General features: G+C 41.6%; 2 protein-coding genes across 4 annotated transcripts in view; both read right to left on the reverse strand.

The window, feature by feature from the left end:
• Positions 1 to 365: 365 nt before the first annotated feature.
• Positions 366 to 13,537, reverse strand: LOC143032140 (thrombin inhibitor hemalin-like). Of its 2 annotated transcripts, none has more exons than XM_076196601.1 (4): positions 13,345 to 13,537; positions 2,802 to 3,068; positions 1,648 to 1,887; positions 366 to 1,075 (listed from the first exon to the last, which is right to left on the reverse strand). In XM_076196601.1, exons 2-4 carry the CDS (start codon positions 2,868 to 2,870, stop codon positions 698 to 700), a joined length of 687 nt encoding a protein of 228 aa, XP_076052716.1. In that variant the 5' UTR covers positions 2,871 to 3,068; positions 13,345 to 13,537; the 3' UTR covers positions 366 to 697. The 2 variants fall into 2 exon arrangements, with proteins under 2 accessions (XP_076052716.1, XP_076052714.1); XM_076196599.1 differs by lacking the exon at positions 13,345 to 13,537 and adding an exon at positions 9,286 to 9,363.
• Positions 13,538 to 16,730: 3,193 nt separating this feature from the next.
• Positions 16,731 to 21,832, reverse strand: part of LOC143032402 (acyl-coenzyme A thioesterase 5-like) — a 110,992-nt gene continuing 105,890 nt past the window's right edge. Inside the window, exon 9 of one of the 2 annotated variants that reach the window (XM_076197127.1) lies at positions 16,731 to 17,202. In XM_076197127.1, the coding sequence (XP_076053242.1) occupies positions 17,017 to 17,202 (186 nt within the window). In that variant the 3' untranslated portion in view covers positions 16,731 to 17,016. The remainder of the gene's footprint in view (positions 17,203 to 21,832) is intronic. The other variant, XM_076197126.1, reaches the window with a different exon arrangement.

Genomic DNA, 21,832 nt, shown 5'->3' on the forward strand with positions numbered 1-21,832 from the left:
GTAGTTATTGTTGTTATCATTATATTTATGTATCTATTTATTAACTTATTTTTGTGCTCTATACGAAGACAAAACATCACTGCTAGTGTGAAATGCTACAGCTGGATAGGAAGCTCACAAAAAGATAACAGGTTCTGGCTCATCAGGTATTGAAACTGAGTTACTTTTTGTGTGTGTGTGTGTGTGGTGGGCTTGGGCTCATGATTTTGTATCATCATATATTCAGTTAAGAAAGTTTAAAAAGAGAAGACATACTTGGCTAAGGAAGGCCCTGCGCACCCCCTCCCCCCTCCCCCCTCCCATCCCCTCTCTCCCCAGCCACCAGAATATTAACGCCAAAGGATTCTTTTCGGTTGAAGGGCAGTTTTCATAAGGGGGGGTTGTAGCAGTTTAAACTGGCTCAATCAACTCGGCAACGTATTCCACATGTTTTATTCTGGTTACGATACAACTTTTTTCCATTGAAGAGAAGGTTTTCGAAATAGTTGAACTCCAAAAATGTGGCACACTTTAGAGATTTTGGTATCTGCCGTCAAGCAATTCAAATTAGCTAGGGGACAAATAGAGGAGTCTCGATCATGATTAGTTACCTTCACTCCGAGGCTTTCCCTCCTACCCCGAAACCGGATATTCATAAAAATACATAAATCACGTGTGCCACAGTCCTGAACGAAGGACATCCTCCGAAATATTGACGTCAGTACCCTTCGCCGACTCCTTCATCGTCTCCGTCGCCCCATTCCTCAGCGCCTCCGTTGACAGAGGTAATGGCGGCGTCGTCGATGATGGCGTTGGTGCCGGGCTTGGCAAAGACAATCCTGCAGGAGTCTGTGTAGAACTGGCGGTCCGCCGTGACGTCACAGTCTTTCATGCACGACATGATGTCACGGAAGCGGTTGTCGTTGCCGCCACAGCCTCCGTAGTAGAAGCAGTCGCAGGTCTCCGTTGTCGTGTTGTAGTAGACGGTGGGGAACTTGGCGCGACAGAGGCCCGTCTCGGGAGGGGCAAGGCACTTCGCCATTGGACGGGACCGAGGAGGAGGAAGGGGCTGGGGCTGGGGCTGGGTCGTCGTTCTCTGGATTGCAAAAAAGAAATAAAAGAAATCAATGTTCATTAAACATTATTCTATCATTACCACCATCCTCGTCACCATCTTCATCAGCAGCAGCATCCGTCATTCATTATATATCATTCATCATTATAATCATTTCTCTGGCAGCCTGAAACACATTTATTCATAGTCGTCACTAGTTAACTAGTACTTTAAGTCCCGCTCCTTCCCTTATCTTTCACAACAGTTTCTTTCGTCCTCTGAATACATTTTCAATACAACAAACGCTGTTACGGAACTCCATCATTTATTTTCTTCAGCAATGAAATTGACTTTAGACAATTAGCGGTAATTCCTGGAAAGGGACAGAACTAAGGAACTAGCTGTTTGGTAGCGACTAGTGTTTAGTACAGTATAGTATCGTAAGGTATAATGCAATATAGTGTGGTATATGTAACGCTTTCATGTACACCAGGATACCTATTCCTTCGCTTGCCCCCACCCCCACCCCCTCCCCCGAGGGGTTCCTGGTGAGAAGTACCTTCCCTTGCTAAGATGGTCGGACACTCCAACTCCACAAACCTGGCCCCACTCACCTTGCACTGCGGGATGGTTTGTTGTTGCTGTGGCGTGACGTTGCAGGTGCTCATGCACGACAGGACATCCGGGAACCTGTTGGCATTGCCGCCACATCCGCCGTAGTAGAAACAGTCGCAGGTTCCCGTCGTCGCGTTGAAAAACATGGACGGGATGCTGGCGCGGCAGCGTCCTGTATCCACCGGCATCAAGCACGCCGGACGCAGGAGTAGAGGTCGCTGGCCCAGAAGGGTTCCCGCCTGAAAGGAGGAAAACCCTCAAGAGATACAGCCTGATCCTCATAAGAACAGAATAACATAAGAATGGGGGAGACTGCAAGAGAATATAAGGCCAACACCCGGCAGTTTCATGTTTCTTACCACCTGTCATCCCTGTCCATAAAGTGATCTAATGTTCTCAACTGTTTCAGCGCTCACTACATGGTCACTAAATCTATTCCACTTCCTCCTCCACTATCGCCTTTTTTACTACCTACTCCTCCCCCTACCACCTTTACTACCTACCCCTCCACTATTTCCTCCTCTTCCACCTCCTTTGAACTTCCGCTATATACGAGTATTGAAAGAATTCCACGCACCACCTATCTCCGTTATACACGCATACATCCAGCAACAGTTGTCCACGTCAGTCGCTGAACAGTATTCAGAATGTATCGGTCTTCTAGCATTTGAAAAATATATAAACTATACGATAAATCAAAGTTCTGTAAAACTAAATTATGATGGCCATGAGTTTGAAAAAATATATATGACCAACACATTCTGATCATTTTTCTGTAGGTATTTTTCATAGCTAACCACACCAAGTCCCTTCAGAACATAAGAACATCAGAATGGAGGAGGCTGTAAGAGACCATGAGGCCTACGCTAAGCAGTTCCATGTCCCTTACCACCTTTCGAGCCTATTCATGCCAGTAAAGTTGTTTATTCATTTCATTAGCCTCTCTGTTGGTAAACCAGTTCTTGCCTATTTCCTTCTTAAACCTAAATTTGTCCAATTTAAACCCATTACTCCGAGTCCTGCCCTGCTTAGTATGATCACCCTTGTTGCCCTTGACACATTTAGATACCTCTATTAGATCACCCCGCAATCTATATAAGAAAAATGTTTCATGATATATAATTAAGTGAATGTTCAAAACACATCGACCTACCAGGAGCTGGGATCGACATGGCGTCATCAGAGCTGCCATGGCCGTTACAGACCACAACCACAACTCCATGGTGCTTGTGAGATGGAGTCTTGTCTGTTTCGTCGTCGTCGTTTCTCTATCACTTCACTCGACGGGTAGCGTGATCGACAGACACCTCAAGGACACACTGTTTGATCCTTCCAGGTATATTATCACTCGTAGGAACGAATTCACCCTTGTATGATCTTCAGCATCTTTCCTATGTTATCTTTCAAGGTAGAGATATTCCTGCAAAAAATAAAAAATGAAAAGACGCATTAAACATTTCTTTCATATGTGGGCTTACTCTTGTTTTGAAGCCTTTCGTATTCCATCAAATACACAGTCACCGACTGTCATCTGTTTGTATAAAAGTTATGGATAGATATTTCACGCTGACTGAGGTCTTCAGCCCCGTTCCGGAGACTGCCAGCCTATCGGGGTTACACCCCAAGGGAGAGGTGAAGAAACTGATGGAATGTGAAAACGATCGTTTGGGGGGGGGGGAGATTATTCTCTCCTATGCATGGCACTGACTCCAGTCGATGGCTAATCCGTATAACGATTACGCAAGACGCAATTCGCATGAGACGGTCCACTGGGGTAACGTCGCACTTGGAGGGATAACGAAAAACATTATGAAAAAAAAATGATTGACTGACTCATTTACTGAGGCACTGACTGACGACCAACCGATCCGGTTGGGATGGGGGCTGCCCACTGGCGCGTGTATGCGTAGCGTGACATTTCCTGCATGTTTGAAGCACTTCCCGAAGAAGGAAGAGGAAGACTGAATAGGAAGAAGGAAAATGAGGAAGGGAAGAAGGTAGAGACTGAGGGGGGAGAAGAGAGTAGGTGGAGATGCAAGAGGAAGTTAGGATGAAGGTGGAAATGTAGGAAATGGAGCAGAGAATCACCCCCATTCTCTAAGATTGTTGCTGTCGACTGTTAGTGATTTATATCCCACCCCAAAGAAAAATAATAATAATAATCCTGAAATCCCTCTCTGAGGAAAATTTTCCCTGCGTTGGGATGTGCTGCTCTAAGCTGTGATACAGGAAAATAAGAGTATGTGGATGGTAAAGTCATCGGTGTGTGTGTGTACCTAGTTGTACCTAGTTGTATTTTACGGGAAGGGGAGCTATGCTCGCGTTGTCCCGTCTTTATATCTTATTTAATCTAAACTATTTTTAAATTCATGTATTGTTTTTGTACACACTACTTTCTCATCTAACTTGTTCCAAATGTCTATTACTCTGTGAGGAGAGCTATTCTTTTTCAGATCTCTTCTATATCTATCTTGATTTCCTTTCCGTGTCCTCTTGTATTTCTATCATCCCGTTTTATCAGATTCTCTCTATCAGTAATTTCTATGAATTTCATGATTCTGTAAATAGCTATCAAATCTCCTCTCTCTCTTCTTTGCTCTAGTGTCTGTAGTTCAAGTTTTGCTTGTGTGTGTGTGTGTGTGTGTGTGTGTGTGTGTGTGTGTGTGTGTGTGTGTGTGTGTGTGTGTGTGTGTGTGTGTGTGTGTGTGTGTGTGTGTGTGTGTGTGTGTGTGTGTGTGTGTGTGTGTGTGTGTGTGTGTGTGTGTGTGTGTGTGTGTGTGTGTGTGTGTGTGTGTGTGTGTGTGTGTGTGTGTGTGTGTGTGTGTGTGTGTGTATTCACCTTGGTCTTTGGATCACGTGTTGGACTCGTGATCGACAGCTATTTCCCTCGCGGAAGAGAGCTCAGAGCTCGTATGACCGATCTATGGGTAATGCTATGACCTTACACACACACACACCCAACTCCCCGCCCAGGAGAGTCGGAGTAACGACCAGAAGCAAAGCGATACCGAAATAATTTTGGCCCTGGGCAGGATTCGAACCAGGTACTGCAGTACCTCCGTACTGGCAGTCCAGTACTCTATCAACCGTGGCACAGAGTGTTTTGTGTGTGTGTGTGTGTGTGTGTGTGTGTGTGTGTGTGTGTGTGTGTGTGTGTGTGTGTGTGTGTGTGTGTGTGTGTGTGTGTGTGTGTGTGTGTGTATGTGTGTGTGTCTGTGTGTGTGTGTGTGTGTGTGTGTGTGTGTGTGTGTGTGTGTGTGTGTGTGTGTGTGTGTGTGTGTGTGTGTGTGTGTGTGTGTGTGTGTGTGTGTGTGTGTGTATGTGTGTGTGTGTATGTGTGTGTGTGTGTGTGTGTGTGTGTGTGTGTCTGTGTGTGTGTGTGTGTGTGTGTGTGTGTGTGTGTGTGTGTGTGTGTGTGTGTGTGTGTGTGTGTGTGTGTGTGTGTGTGCGCGCGTGCGTGAGAGAAAGAGAGAAAGAGTGAAAGAGTGAGAGTGAGGGTATGGGTGTAAGTGTGGGTGTGGGTGTGGGTGTGAAGGTAGATTAGGTGGGCAGGTGGCCATACTCTTATGGTGGCGGTTATTATTCCATTTGTGGGCGAGGTAGAGAGGTAGCAACACATCATCGAGTCAAACCAGTCTAAGGTGTGTGTACAATATGTGTGTGTGGGGGGGGGAAGGGTTGTTCATCGCCCTGGAAGGGCTACTGAAGGTCGATTGATTTCATCGATGTGACCTTGTACATGGGTGGCGTAATCGGAGGCGTGCTGGTCTCGCATTCGCTTAGTTGTGAACTTGAATCCCTCATTCCTCTCCGATTCCAGGTAGTGACTGTTACATGCCCCAATAGTCCAAGCGCATAATATGGCAAGGGTGACGGTTTCTGTCGTAGTTACTCAGCCCCCTCTGGCGTAAACCCCTCACCGTCTTACTGGGGGCGACTCCAACAGCCGGGTAGAGAAAGGTGTTTAGCCCCGTCTCCATATAGGGTAATGAGTGTATCCTGAAAAGGGATGCTCAGACGTGCAGGCGACTGCCGAATGCCAGGGCGCAAAGGTTAGGAAGAGTTTCCAATCTGAGTAATAGCTCCCAACCTTTGCTCACCTCAGACCCTTCCGAGGTGACCTCAACTTCTTCCGGGTATAGTTATTACTGTGGCATACCGTGGACACAAGTCTCCTGCGTTCATGTGACTGCTCCGGATCACCTGCAAGGTTGAAGTCCGGGCGGGTATCAGCTTGTGACTAATTAATTATCTGCCCCTTCGAAAGCGCGCCGTCTTTTCTTTTTCTGCATGAGGGAACGGAGAGAGGGTTCGCCGATTTAATGAAGCGACCTTGCTGTGGATGTGCTGTGTCTTGCTGCATTGCTTCTGACCCAGGGCAGTGGGCGAGATGCAGGGATGACCCGTCATTTAGGAGCCAAGAAAAGAGGGAGGGAGGGGTGGTGAATGGGAGTGGAGTTGGTGGGGATATAATGGGTGGGAGTGGAATTATGCCTTTTGAACTTGGCTACCTCCCATGTATGGGGGAAAAACCTTTGGTATATGTATTATCATTATAATTATTTATTATTATCATTACTATTAGCATTATTATTTATATACCTTTTTCACTTTTTTATCGGATTGGGATTTGGGAGAAAAATGAAAGGGAACCACACAACTGGTGAGAATTCATGAAAAGGAGGGAAATGGAGTGAAAAAAGTTGAAAACCACTGAGGTTTAGCTTCTTCGATTTAAGAAATACCAGAGGCGAATCACACCCTGGAGGAGAGAGTGCGCTGAGGGGTTTGGGGGTAGTGGTGGTGGAGGAGATGAAGAAGAGAAGGAAAGGGTGGAAGACGAGAGGGTGGAGGTGGTGCAAGACGAAGATGAAAACGAGTAGGTAGAGGTGATGGAGATGATGGAGATAGGGGTTGCTGAATTTAAAAGAATGATTAAAGAGAAACGAAGGAAAATTAAAACAAAATTGAGAGTGGAGGTGGAAGTAAAAAAAGAGGTGGTGGAGATGAATGTTGGTGAAACTAAAATAACAAGTCAAGAGAAACAAAAAAAAAATTGAGAAAATATCGAAATAATTCAGTAGATTAACCCCCTCCCCCCAAAAAATGTCGTTACTCAAGCCAAACAAGAAAGTGCGTAGGAACTTCTTCACCAGAAAAAATCGCCTGGTGGCACCCTGAGTAGAATAATAAATTATTCTTTATCACATCGACAGAGTTGATGATGTATCCAATGTTTGAACTGCGTAGGAACTGTCTTCAGTTAAATAATATTGGCTGTCGGAATCGAGAATAGAATGTATTCAAACCACAACGGTGGTCGTGTTGCTGCAATACAACTGCCCAGGGCTGCACTTCATATGCGGCCGGAAGGTAGAAGACTGGTGAGCAGGCCTAGAAAAAGGTGAATGGAAGGAGTTAAGGAAGCTTTGGCGATTCGAGGAGAAGATCTTAGAGATACTGCAAAATGAAGTCTACAGAGATAGAGAAAGATGGAGAGAAATTAGGAAACAAAAACCACTGGATGACAGGAGATAATCCTACCGGGAAGCTGGTAAGAAGAACTTGTTCTTCGCTAGACGGAAATGTTGGTGTTTTGTTTTTGTTTTTGTTTTGTTTTTTCGGGGTTGCTTTTATGCGTAGGCCCAGAAAAGGTACGCCACTGACTTTTTTAAAGTGGTTGTCACAGTTTATTTCCTGCCCCATTTGAGACTTCTGCCTACAAACAATTATATTTTCTTTATCGGATGTAACGTCGTGTCTTTGGTCTGAACAACTAAGCCCGTCTAAATGTTTCAAAAATGAGTTCGTTAAAGATGCGACAAAAATATGTTTGGCAATCTCGCCTTATTATTGTTGGTTTGAACACCAACAATCTAAAATGTCAAACTGGTAATTTGTGAAGTAGCTCACCACTTCTGGGTTGTTAAGACATTCAAGGGACAGGTAAGTCTTGTCACATTACACTTATTCAGATTCGTGGTCTTCCATCCTCAATTTTTCTATGTTTTTCATGCATGCTACAAAGCGGCTAGCACCTGTTCGTATTTTGTTCAACTGTATCCAGAGTTTTCTGGGAAGGTTGCCACCTGGATGATAAGGCGGTTAAGCATCTATGTATGGCTTGAGGCTATCAAGTAAAACCTGATCTGGATAGTCATCCTGAATAGTCATATTTTTAATTTCTACTGTCCATCGCTTCTGTTATCCTCCTTAAACAATTCCTTCACCACCTTTATGACCTCGCTTCTTTGGTGCTATATAGAGATTGATAGAGGTGGTTTTCAGTGACGAAAGACTGTTCCAGTGGAGTATTATTCCTGTTCGTATTTGATACTCAATTCGTCGTTTACAGTAAAGGCCTTGGCCCTTTTCGTAGGCTAATCGAATTTGTTACATAATCTAAGGGTATTAACCCCGAGTACAGGGCCGTAGCCAGGAAATAAATTTTGGGTGGCTAATCATGATTTAGGTGGGGCTGCCGCTGTACTGTGCACGCACGAGCGCGCGCGCGCGCGCGCACACACACACACACACACACACACACACACACACACACACACACACACACACACACACATATATATATATATATATATATATATATATATATATGTATATATATATATATATATGATAATATTTGATATGCCTGTAATGATAGCTACAATTTTATATTTTATGCATATACATAATATATCACAAATTCACCATAAACTAAGCTTATTTTTGTAAGTTTTCCGGTGTAGTGCATTTATAATACTTTTGAGTAAAAATAAATTTGGGAAGTGAATTGGATTTTGGGGGGCTAAGCCCCCCCATACATCCCCCCCTCCCCCGTGGCTGCGGCCCTGCCCGTGTATATTATGCAAGATTGCTTTGTCTTACCTTCCGAAGTAGAATGCTGCTAAACCTTACTAGAATGCTACTTAGGCAACTCTTACATAGATACAACACTGGCTATGACTTCCAGAACATTGTATTTGCATTTTTTATGTAGATACGACAATGATCTACCTAAATTTTCTCCAATTAACATATGTGAATGTTAAACAGAATTTAAATAGGCTAGATCATGGATTACTCGGCGTAGTGTCAAGGTCGCGGTGCTGCTTAGTTTTGAGTAAGAGTAAAGCTAAACTTGCGCCTTGTGTGGACACCTCGTCGAATATCCTGTTTGTTTTGTTAATTTCCTTTTGATTATGTTTCTAAGGAAAATTAACTGATGTTTACCATATACCTCTGATCCGACCATTTTGGAGAAATTAAATTTAGTCAGATTGCGTTGCACCTATAACCTGCAGGTCAATGTACTGTGAGTTGTACCGACGCAGTCATTTTAAACAAACAGCAACAATAGAAAACGTCACAACACACACGAGCACATTTCCACTGATATATATGACAGTTTTCGATTTTGCTCTTTGCGGATTTCGTTTGGTATGACAAGACACACGCACAACAGAAACACACAAAACAGAGGGCTTTGGAAAAAAGGGGGCGAGGGGGGGCACAGCTGCCCAAACAAGTGATGTCACCGCTTTCGAAACATCCTCGTCCATGAAATAGTGACAACACTTGATATCGTGCCTGTACCTACAGCGTACTAGCGCGAACGACGTCGTTGGTGTGACTACCTTCATTCCTTGATCGGAGGGAATTGTAATACCCCTGCAGGCTTGGCCACCCAACCGAGGAGGAACCACCACCGTGTCACGTCCGGAGGAGAGTGACGAGGCGCTCCACTCCTGATGGAGGCAATCAAATACCATGGGAGAGTAAATCAGTACGAGATGTTTGGTTCCATAACGAGGCTAAAAACAGAGGAAGGAGAAATGGAAAAGTACATACATACATATACCAAAGGCTTTTTCCCCCTTACACGGGGGGTAGCCAAAAAGAAAAGGGCATAGAAATCACTCCCACCCATTTCATTTCCCATATATTACTGGAAAAGTAATGAGGCGAAAAGGGAAATTAAGGAGGAAGGGGAGAGAACGAAAGAAAAAAAAAAAAAAGGGAAAAGAAAAGGAGTGTGTGTGTGTGTGTGTGTGTGTGTGTGTGTGTGTGTGTGTGTGTGTGTGTGTATTTACCTAGTTGTATTTTACGGGAAGGGGAACTATGCTCGTAGTGACCCGTCTCCATATCTCGATTTATCTGTGTGTGTGCGTGTGCGTGTGTGTGTGTGTGTGTGTGTGTGTGTGTGTGTGTGTGTGTGTGTGTGTGTGTGTGTGTGTGTGTGTGTGTGCGTGCGTGTCCGTGTGTGTGCGTGCGTACGTGTGTGTGTATGTGCGTGCGTACGTGTGTGTGATTCACCACGATCTTGCATCACGTGTTGGACTCGTGATCGACAGCTATTACTCTCCCGTATGAGAGTTCAGAGCTCGTATATGACCAATCTATGGGTAATGTTGTGACCTTACACGCACGCACACACCCAACTCCCCGCCCACGAGTTGGAGTAACGACTCACAGAGCAGCGATCCCGCAATTATTTCAGCCCTGGGTGGGATACGAACTCGGACCGTCGTAGTAGCAGTTGCGAACGCTACCGTCGAGTCGTGTGCTGTGCTGTGTTGTGTGTGGGGGGGGGGGAGGGGGCGTTGTGACCAGAGCAATTTGACACACCTCGATTTGATCCCGAAGAAGAAAACGGGAGCAGGTACTACGTAGTATGGTATTGTTCCGACATGACGTCACTCAAATAAACATGGGTGTCTATAGACGCTTTCACACGTCACGACCACGACCACGTGTGAAAACGACTACGTGTGAAAACGCCCATAGACACCCATGAGAACACGACGTCGTGTCGTGGACGGCGCACGGCGAAAAATTGATACGCGTGAAACGAGCCGTTGGAGCGAGAGAATAGATCCGAAGACGGTCGGGTCTTTTGCGTACAGCTTACGCAACCCTCGACCAAGTCTCCAAAAAAGTGAGATCAAAAGACAGAAACGTGACTTGCTCAAATAATTCTGCCATAAAATTGTTTCGCAGGAAACTACATGTAAAAAGGTATTATGCAAGTTAAAAAAAAAACATATATATAAGAAAAAAAACAGTCGAAACGCATAAGTACGTATGCGCATGCATGCAAGCGCACCAGCGCATGCACTAATAAACACACACGCATACATATACGCACAATGACATATACACGTGCACACACGCGCGCGCACACACACACATACAATAAACTTATTATAAAACTTAGACTAGGCATATCACTCATATAATTACTGTATTGCATTATTGTCAGCGTGTCACTGTAAAACTTAGACTAGGCGTATTACTCATACAATTACTCTATTGTATTATTGTCAGTGTATCACTGCTATTTCAATAAACCTATTATTATTATTATTATTATTATTATTATTATTATCATTATTATTATTATTATTATTATTATTATTATTATCATTATTATTATCATTATTATCATTATTATTCTCATTATTATCATTATTATCATTATTCTCATTATTCTCATTATTATGATTATTATCATTATTATCATTATTATTATTATTATCATTATTATTACTACTACTACTACTACTACTACTACTACTACTACTACTACTACTACTACTACTACTACCACTACTACTACTACTACTACTACTACTGCTACTACTACTACTACTACTACAAACAACAACATGAGGACAATATTAAAGGATAAGATGTCAGGATGGAAAGCAGTAACGATCGGAGTTCCACAAGGTTCAGTCTTTGCACCAACAGTATTTCTTATTTATGTCAATTATATGATGGAATTTACAATAAGCAATGTTAACATGTTTTCAAATGATACAACAATCATGAGATGAATGAAAAAAAACGAGGAGGACTGTAGGCTATTGCAGAAAGGTCTAGACACCATATTTTGCATGGAGCTATGGGTAGAAACTTGATTTTATACAAAAAACTGCAAAGTACTGGAAATGGTCAATAGCTGCAAAAGACCACCTTTAAACTATTCCTTAGGAAGTAAATCATTACAAAAGCAGAAGAGGAGAATTTTTTTAGTTTTGATAAAATACAAATGGTAAGAGGTTGTCAGCTTTCCTTATGTGAAAAAGTGTAAGAAATAGTTAAAATTGAGAGAGATCTTGGGCCCAGTCTAAAGACCAAAAACCAGCCCCCCAGGGCTGCACCTCCTGATGGAGTTGAGGGGGCGACAGACATGAAGACATATCAGCAGGATTGTGGGAGAGACATACGGATTGCTGCAGATGATTAAAGTGGCTTTTCATTTTATGAATGAAGAGAATGAAAGCATTCAAACTCTAATAAGGCAAAAACTAGAACATACGCCAGTGGTATGGTCCCCACACAGAGTGAAGCATGTAAGCAAGATCAATGAAAGAATTCAAATTCTAATAAGTCTAAGACTAGAACATGCGCTAGTGGTGGTATGGTCCCCACACAGAGTGAAGGATATAAGCAAGATCAATAGAATACAACTAAAGCGGTTCCCAATATTCCCAATATGGAGGATAATCCATACGAGGAAACACTAAAAGTAGTGGAGCTGCCAACTTTGAAAAATCAAAGAGAAAGAAGTGATCTGATCACAGTATTCAGGACAATGAAGGGAATACAGCGACAGAAAAGATCTCTTGATTAAGGATAGGAGGGCTTTAAGAGGTCATGAGAACAAATTAAGGAAGCTACATGTCTAAAGAATGCGAAGACAGTTTTCCATATAAATGCACAATACAGTGGAACCTTGATTAACCAGTACCTCGTATAACGAGGGATTAGGATAAGGAGCCCAAATTTTGTTTAAAAAGCTGACTCGCTTAACGAGTAACTCTTTGCATAAGGAGTTACGAGGAGACAACGTTAGGTCTCTTGTATCCTGTGACTCACCCGCACCCAGGGTTGGCATTTCGTTCAGTTGATAATATTTAGCAGACTTTTGTAATATAACAGATGTTTAAATAAGGAATTTATTCGAGTAAATATTGAAAGTTTTTGTGTTTGTCATTGTTTCAGTAATGTTTATAAAACATTGTAATTAGTAAGAACTTATGACACCGTTGTTTCAGACGTATGAAAAATCACCACAGAGAAAACATCATAACAAATTTGTTACAAACGTCTACAGTTCTGACAACCCTGCTCCTGCCTGCTTCTCGGATTTTCTCGGATTTTCTCGGCGTTTAACGCTTGTTCTGTTAGCATCTTAATGTCGTTTGAGATCTCTTTGTTTCAAGTAAACGTGTTGATCATATGTTTATCGTAGGTAAATGTTCATTTATTATTGTGTTTTAATTTAAATTATGCATAGGAACCTGGTTAAATTCAACGAGAATGTATTTTTTAGATTAATATTTTCGAGGTCCGGAACGCATTAAATTTTATTCTTTTTTATGGGAAAATTAGATTCGATTGACAAGCGATTTCCTGGAACGAATTAAACTCGTCAATCGAGGGTCCACTGTACTTGGAATAGCTTAGGAGGTGATGTAGTCCAAGCAGGAACAATACATAAACTCAAATCTAATTATATGATAATTGGGAGTCAAGGATATAAATCGAGATGGAACTATACAAGAAACTGAGGTTAGGTATGATAAATAAGAGAGTAGTAGACGGAATCTAACGAGCGTTAATTGCTTCTTTCATGTATACTACAATTAGGTAAATATAATTAGGTAAACACACACGTGCTTACGCACCTTAATTCTTTCTTCTCACACTTTGGCGGTGACGACTACGATGGTGATGACGATGACAGCGACGGTGACGGCGACAACAGTGGTGACATAACCAATGTAGTAGCGAAACCATAGCAATGGATCTCGGTTAAGCGCTTCGAATCGATCAGATTTTCAGCCGCTTGGAACAGGAGGAGAACAGTTGCTGTTCTGCGGACGTCATCGGCGGAATTATGTCCGTAATGTCCCTTTTCTTCTTAAATTAAGAAGTATATGGTAGAAAAAACTAAAATTACAATTCGATATGTATTGTTATTGTATTCCCTACGTTAAAATAGGTTTAATCACGTACGGATATTACTATGAATTGTGGCACGAGGTTATTACCTGCACTGGACTACGGAAATGGCCAGCTCGGCATTTATTGTTAGACTTCCTCGTTGCATTTACCTCTGTGACGTATCACAAAACTATCATCCTCCCTCACCTACATTTATCCAGAGTGCCATATAACCTAGGTTGGCCAGATATAAGCCCATATGTCACATCATTACATTGCAAACATCACTGAGAGTAGGAGGGTATTATTTTCCAAACATACTGGGCAAATCGACAGCTTTCCTAGAGATACAGCAGTCACCCCTGTAATTTGACTCTAGTACGTTTTCTTTCACTGTAAATGATGAGAAAACGACGGAAATTGGAGCTACGAATAAACGACAACACTAGCAGGAAGTCGGTCCAGGCAGGAAGTCCGCTTGCCAAGGACGAGACAGGCTCGCTTGGCGTTGAGAAATGTAGATGTGTATATGTTCGCACGTACGCACTCACTCCCAGCACCCTCCCCACCACACTTCTAAACCCAAATTCATCCCTCCCCTTCAACTTGATTCGGTTTAACGTCGTGAACTCCCCTAGAACGGTACCCCTTACAGAGGGCTTTGTAACGTGGAATTTAATGAGCCATGCCCTTTATCCAGCTCGCTGAGGGGGGGGGGGTTGAACTGCCGTCACCTTGACCTCCGCCGCAAGTGGCGACGCTCTAACCCGCTCGGCTAACAAGCATCCAACCTAGTTTCATCTAACACTAATACATCCATCTTCCTTCTCATAAAAATGCTGCCAATCTCTTCCCTTTTATTCTCATATATGCCACAATCATTCATTTCTGATTAATTAATAAGGTCTTGGTTGGAGTCCTCCAAGCCTCTCTTATGACTTGATTTTTCATAGGAGGAACATACAGAGAGAAGGATCCTTAGTCCAGTGACTCCATCCTACTTTGTCACCTCTCATGACATGCGCAGGAAGCATAGTGGCAAAATTCTTTTCCCCTTCGACCATAGGGGGCCCAAAAAAAGGGAGAATCATGGGAGTGGTAAAAGACAGGTTCAAGGGAACATCATAAAGGAAGAACAGCTGGAGTAAAAAAGTACCATCCTCTATGATTTTTAACTCTAACATGAACAAAATTGTAGGGCTGGGTACATGATGCACATGGAAGACAGTAGAATTCCAAAACAAGTGATGATGGTCACAAAACCAGGAAGGAGACACAGAGATAGACCTAGAGTGAGGTGAATGGACAGCATGGAAGAGTAGCTGGACATAAAAAAAAAAAAAAAAAATCAGCCTGGATGGAAGCATCACAGGAGAGGAGGACAGTGAAAGGCTTGCTGTTGGCAGATCAGAATCAAGTGGTGGTTCAAGATCCAATGAAGTGAATGAATTACATAGACTAATAAAATAGCTCTGGTTGTTAGGGGCACCCCAAAACAGTCCTTTAAGTATTGGCTGCATGTTACAATGTAGTCAATAACCCATACATACATATACCAAGGGCTCTTTCCCCCTTACCAGGAGGTAGCCAAAATCAAAAGGCATTATTTCACTCTTACTCATTTCACCCCAACCCTCTCCACTCCCATCCATCAACTCTCCCTCCCTCTCATCTTGGCTCCTCATGAATGACAGGTTATCCCTGCATCTTGCCCATTGCCCCGGGTCAAAAACAATGCACAAGACACAGCATATCCACAGCAAGGCCATTTCATTTAATTGATGACCACCCCACCTCTGTCCTTTCATGCAGAAAAAGAGATGGGGAGAAATCCCTTTAGATTGCATCAAAATATCATTCACACATAACCACTCCCTAATCCCCCCCCATTCCCTTCTATTCATCACAGTATCATCCATACACAACCATTCTCCACTCACCCCTATCTTCTGTCTTCTCCCTTCCTTTCTCAATCGACATCCTCCTCCTGTTCAACACCCTTTCAACATCCATCCACCTCATCCTCAGTCACCCCTAATGTTCACTCCACCCACCTCTGCCTTCCACACTTCTTTCACTAATCTTTTTCACTCATTCTTTCCATGTGTCCAAACCATTCAAATACTCTTTCATCAATCCTATCTCCATCTCCTTTTCCATCCTTACTCTCCCCCCTAACCTCCTCATTTTTCACACACTGGGTCAATAACCCAGTACAGGTAAATACTTGTTTCAGCTCAATTTTTCTACTTTGACATATTTCTGTACATATATGATTACTCTCTAATTTTCTTTAAAGCCATTCTGTGAACACTACATGAGCTTGTATTTTTTTCTTCATGTGCTGTTCCCTCAATTTTGTGCTTCACCTTGCATGTCTAAAGAAAAACTTAAGATTCATTTTTGTTTCCCTTAACTTTATTCCTTTTGAGGTTCCTTTCCCAAGCAATCTTGTATTCTTTCTTTTGTCTTTCTTGTTCTTTTTCTCCACTTTTCCTATGCTTTGTCTCTCTTCTATTTTGTGATCACATCTTGTATTAAACCAGTCTTTCTGCTTTGTGATTCTCACTTTTTTTTTTTTTTTTGTATTTTTCCCCCCCTATTGCAATTTATTTGGAAGATATTACTCTTTCCTTATGTTTCTCTTTCCTCACTGAATTCCCTTCATTTTACATCTTCCAAGCACTTCCTCAGTCTTGGAGAGTCAACTTTACCAAAGTTATATCTTCCTTGTCTGTAAGACTTTTCCTTGACTGCCTTGAAGTGCCTTCCTCACATTCAAAATAAATACTAGGACCACATGACCACTTTCCCTATTGGGGACATTTATTTCAGTAATTCAGTCACATCCAGCTCTTTGGTAAAAATCAAGTTCAATTCTACTGGCATATCTTCATTTATATATCTTGTTGGCTCTTTCCCCTGTGTCATTATGCTGTTTAATATTGTATTCAACAGCATACTACCCCATGATTCCTCCCTTCTACCTTCCTCTCATTATTTTCACTTCACCTCTCCACAATTAAATTACCTAACAAGTGTTATATTATCATCAATTCTTACATAAATTTTTATACCAGTAAATCAAATTATCCTTTTCAGTCACAGGTTGCTAGAAAAAAGTAAATATTGATACCATTTATTAGCACTATGTACAGCTTTAATGTAAGAAAACTTTAGATGTTAGACAAGCTAGTATTTACAATTGGAACCAAGGACTGGTACTTGCATGTGGTGGTTCTGAGATGGATATTAGAGAGCATTATCTCTCTGCTACTCATTTTCAAAAACTATGAACACCCTCACCTCCACCTAAAGGTGTAAATGTGAGAGGCTGACACTTTGTCTCCAGACCAAGCCCAAAATAAACCTTCCTGTACACATTTGATAAAACAAAAACATTAATCAAAATCTCATTTCCTGAGAACCCTGGACAAAAATTTCATGGTACGAGGCCAAGCATGAACTTGTGCTTCAGTGTGACATTTTAATTTGCCTCCAGTTAGAATTGGCATACGTACTAACTTATGGTAACTTGCATTAGAAACTGGGGAAAAGGGGGGCTCTATCAAATGTCCTCCACCCATGTATTTCAGAACCTGAAAATATGATAATTTGTATAAAAATCAATATTTGATCCAGAACCCTAGAGTATAATGTATAGCTTATATTCATACACTATATGTCTTTTACAAAGAAAGTAACCAGCCAAGGCATGCACCCCTACCCACCCCACACCCATTTGTTTCCCTCTCATCTTAACTTCTTGTGACTGAAGGACCATCCCTGCCCCCTCCCCCCCCCCCATATATTGTCAGGGTCAGAAGCTATGTTGTAAGACATAGTAGCTCCACAGCAGAGCCAGACAGCTGAAGCTGGTTACCACCACCTCTTAACTTACATGGTGGTCCTCCTTCCACTTCCTTTTATACATATATATAGAGAAGACAAGGAAAAATCCCTTCAGGTCATATTAATTTTTCATCTATTCACAATCATTCTCCACTCACACCTATCTCTTGCCTTTTCATTTCCCACCTCAACAAACATTCCCCATTCACTCAAGGCCCCCTTCACCCTATCCATCTTTCTCATTCTTGGTCTTCCTCTCAAGTTCACTACATCTCATTCTTGGTCTTCCTCTCAAGTTCACTCCATCCACCTCTTCAGCTCTCCTCCTCACTTCCTCATTTCTCACCCTATCCATCCTCATTACCCCAACCATACTTCTCAAACAATTAATCTCAAACACATTTAAACTTCTCTCTGCCTTCCTTACATCCTAAGTCTCTGTCACATATAGTGTCATCAGCACAATCACCTGTTCATATATTCTCCTCTTTGCATCCATCCCAGACCTCTATTTCTTAAGACACTTCATTCCTCCTTGTTTACACTTCATTCCTCCTTGTTTCCTTCACTCTACAGTTCACCTCCAACCCACTCCTCCATTCCCTACTACACACAGTCCTAAATACTTAAAACTACCCACCTCCTTCAGCCTTTCTCCTTTAAGACTTTCCTCCAACTTACTATTATTCTTACCCTATTTTTACCCTCATTCATTTTCAACTCCCTTCTATTACATACTTTCCAATACTCCATCACTGCCTTAGATACCTCCTCTGACCCAGCCACAAGTGTAATGTCATCTGCAAACAACCATTGGCTCACCTCCAACTTCCACTCTCACTAACTATCTCCACTACTCTGCCCACCATCCTTGAATTTACCTCCTGTACCACCCCATCTATGTGCACATCAAACAACCATGGTGACATAATGCAACCCTAGCACAACCTCACTTTCACATCAAACCACTCGCTCTTACCATTACCAATCTTAATACCTCTACTACTTGTGTAAAAGATTTTGATTGCCCTTAAAAGCTTTCCCCTTATCCCATATATCTGCAACACCTCCCAGAGATGCTTTCCTGTTCATCCTGTCATAAACCTTCTCTAGATCTAACAAGAGCACAAACAACTTCTTTACATTTTACCAAAGACTTCTCATACATCTGCCTACCTACAACAATTTTATCCACACACCCTCTATCTTTCCTAGACCTACATTGTTCCTCCCTGATTACTTCTGTTTCTCTTATAATCCTCTCATTTAACAACATCCCATATGCCTTTCTAACTATCCACAACAAATTGAACCTTATAAAACTATTACATTCATATCTGTCACCTTGTTCCTTTGTAAAATAGGATCATATAAGCACTCCAGTCTTTCAGCACATTCCCCTCCCTTTGACACATATTAAACAACCTCACAAGCCAATCCATTATAACTATTCCTTCCTTTGTCAGACACTCCACATGACACCAACTCAACCCAGCTGACTTACCAGCTTTCATCACTTTGTTCTTTGTACCCCATCTTTACCTATGTTGCTTTTATTTCATTTTCCCATCAGTTATTTTCCTAGCTCCTCCCTCCCTATCCTCCTCCATATTCAACACTTTTCTGAAAATCTCTCTAACCATCTTCCCTTATCACCTTCTCTTCCATTAACATCTACAAAGGATTACAAAGGCGGAGCATGCCGACAGGAGACCTTTTGGTCCATATCTAGGTGAGATGAAAAAAAAATCATAATAATAATAAATGAATAAATAAAAACATGATAATGTAGATAACACCCTGTTTTACAGGTTTATAAATGGTAAACTGAGACACAGGAAAGAAATCACCAAGTTAATAGTGGGCAGTAAGGTCTTTGAAGAGGCCTCATCTCAGGCAGAAATAATGAATGAAAGTTTCCAATTGGTCTTCGCAAAAGAGAGCAATTTTTTGGAGAAAAGCGAGGGGAGCAAAAAATCAGATTTAGCAGATATAAATGTAGAAGTGAGGGAAGTGCTCCATCTCCTGGGATCATTGGATGTAGCAAAAGCCTCAGGACCTGATGGGATCTCAAGCTGGATTCTTAATGTAGGGAACAACTAGCAGACAAGATCCAAAGTTTTATTACATGTTCATTGAATGAAGGCATTGTGCCACTTGATTGGAAAAGGGGAAACATGGTGCCAATTCACAAAGGTGGACAAGGAAACACCACTAAATTATAGGCCAGTATCATTAACCAGCACAATAGTGAAATTATGCGAAAGCATTGTGAAAGATCAATGGACTATATCTTGAAGAGATGAACATTGTGACAGACAGTCAGTTTGGTTTCAGATCTAGAAGGTCATATATGTCCTTTTAAGCTTTTAGTCAAGAGTGACTGATGTGATGCAAGAGAGAGAGGGGTGAGTGGACTGGATGTACCTCAACCTAACGAAGGCATTTGATAAAGTACCTCACAGTCAAGAAATTGGAGCATGCTGGAAGACTGCGACTCAAACTATTAGAATGGATTAAAGACTTTTTGAAGAAAAGATACATGAGGACAGTAGTAAAGGATAAAACATCTAGATAGAGAGCAGTAATAAGCAGAGTTCCACAAGGTTCAGTGCTTGCACCAATAATGTCTTTTGTTTATGTCAGTGACATGGAAGGAACAACAAGCTATGCCAACATGTTTGCAGATGATGCGAAAAGCATGAGAAGTGTAAAAAAATGAGGAGGATGTTAGACTATTGCAAAAAGACCTAGACACTATTTTTGTAGGAGCCAAGATTGGGAAATGAAGTTCAATACCAAAATATGCAAATTAAAGTCAAACTTCTCTTAATGAGCACCTCACATAATGATTTGCACAACAAACAATATAAAAAAAAATTTTTACTCACTTTACAAGTGACATTTCATAATTCATATGCCCAATCTGAAGGCTCCTTTCTTCCTAGGAACAAGTCACAAGGAACGACTCCTTGTGACTTTTGGCTAGCTTGTTTCCATCTGCTTCTTGGCCAGTGTTGCCAATGCTTGAAATTTTCTAATAAATCTTGGATTTTTTATTATGACCTTGGAGTCTAGAAATGTATATATATTTTTTAATCCAGTAAATCTTGTAGTTTTCAAGTGACTCAGCTGAGGAGTACATAAAAAATACCCAGTATAGCACCCACAGCAAATTAAATTATAAAATCATGATTATCTACTATTCTGGACTATTCTAACACACTTTTCTTCTATGGCATTTCTGTAGTAAATGGTGTGTTTTCAAGTTGTCTATTTTCTTTCTATACTATCACATGTAACCATGTTATGGGACTTTTTCTGCCAATCAATGTTTATCCTGCGTGGCTGCGACTGCCGCCTTTAGTTAGAACATGGTGGCCATAATGCTAGGTTATGCATGTGTGGGATTGGGTAAGTTAGGTTAGGTTTGGAGAGGGTGGCATACCTCGAAAACGAGGCATTTCTGACAGAAATTTCATAGAACTAAAGAGTTGTAGAATCGTTTACAATGGTATAAAACCCCATTTCTATTTCAAAAATTTGAATATTTTACTGGTATAATTGTAGGGGGGTTACATAACTCAAAAACATGACCTTTTCAAAGAAAATATCATAGAAGAAAAGTGTCTCAGAATTGTTCATAACAGTAGAAAATATGTTTTTGTAATAAATTTTTCTGTGGATGCAATTCTGGGTATTTTCCAACCATATTGTAATAATTGCATTGTGGTAACTAAGTAGATTATAAAACGCAACTGGAAATGAAATAAATGTTAATGAGGTGATTGATTAGTGATGAAATAATGTGTCATAGACCACCCAGCACTTCTAAGCTACCAGAAGAGGCTGGACGACCGTGTTGTGAACAGCTGCCCAGGATGTAACACTTCACCCCATACCATACAACACATAATGGAAGACTGCATTATACACAATCATGCACGCAAACAACACAACATACACTCTATAAAGGATTTGTGGGAAAACCCAGTTTCGGCTATGGCCTTCCTTGGGGAGACGGGACTGCTCGGACAGACAGTCTAGGGAACGACAACAACAACAACTGGACACGTATCATATGTACAGTACTACCTCTCATTAACGAATGTTAATTAGCTGTGTTTGTGGTGTTTTCGCTGTGTTTTCGGTGTTTTTGGTGCTGTTCTTTAGTGCTGTGCAATCACTATGCCACCCAAAAACCACTCCAAATCAACAGATTATTCACATCAACGGACACCGTTACCCCCCTTTTAGTCTGTTAATGAGAGGTAGTACTGTATAGGGAGTGAACGTTCTGTTCATGCTAATGGGAAGTTCGGCTGTCAGTCTGTATTTAGTGCCTGTTCTGCCAGCATCTTAGTGTTGCTTGTGATT

This window comes from Oratosquilla oratoria, chromosome 13 (assembly GCF_046742065.1).
Source record: "Oratosquilla oratoria isolate Oo_2021 chromosome 13, ASM4674206v1, whole genome shotgun sequence".
NCBI lineage: Eukaryota > Metazoa > Arthropoda > Malacostraca > Stomatopoda > Squillidae > Oratosquilla > Oratosquilla oratoria.

What these genes read in the sequence shown, in the direction of transcription:
- LOC143032140 (XM_076196601.1), bottom strand. Translation starts at nt 2,870, where the DNA reads ATGGAGTTGTGGTTGTGGTCTGTAACGGCCATGGCAGCTCTGATGACG. An exon ending in CATGTCGATCCCAGCTCCTG is followed by an intron (nt 1,888 to 2,801) that starts GTAGGTCGATGT and finishes TCCTCCTTTCAG; the next exon opens with GCGGGAACCCTTCTGGGCCA. An exon ending in AAACCATCCCGCAGTGCAAG is followed by an intron (nt 1,076 to 1,647) that starts GTGAGTGGGGCC and finishes TTTGCAATCCAG; the next exon opens with AGAACGACGACCCAGCCCCA.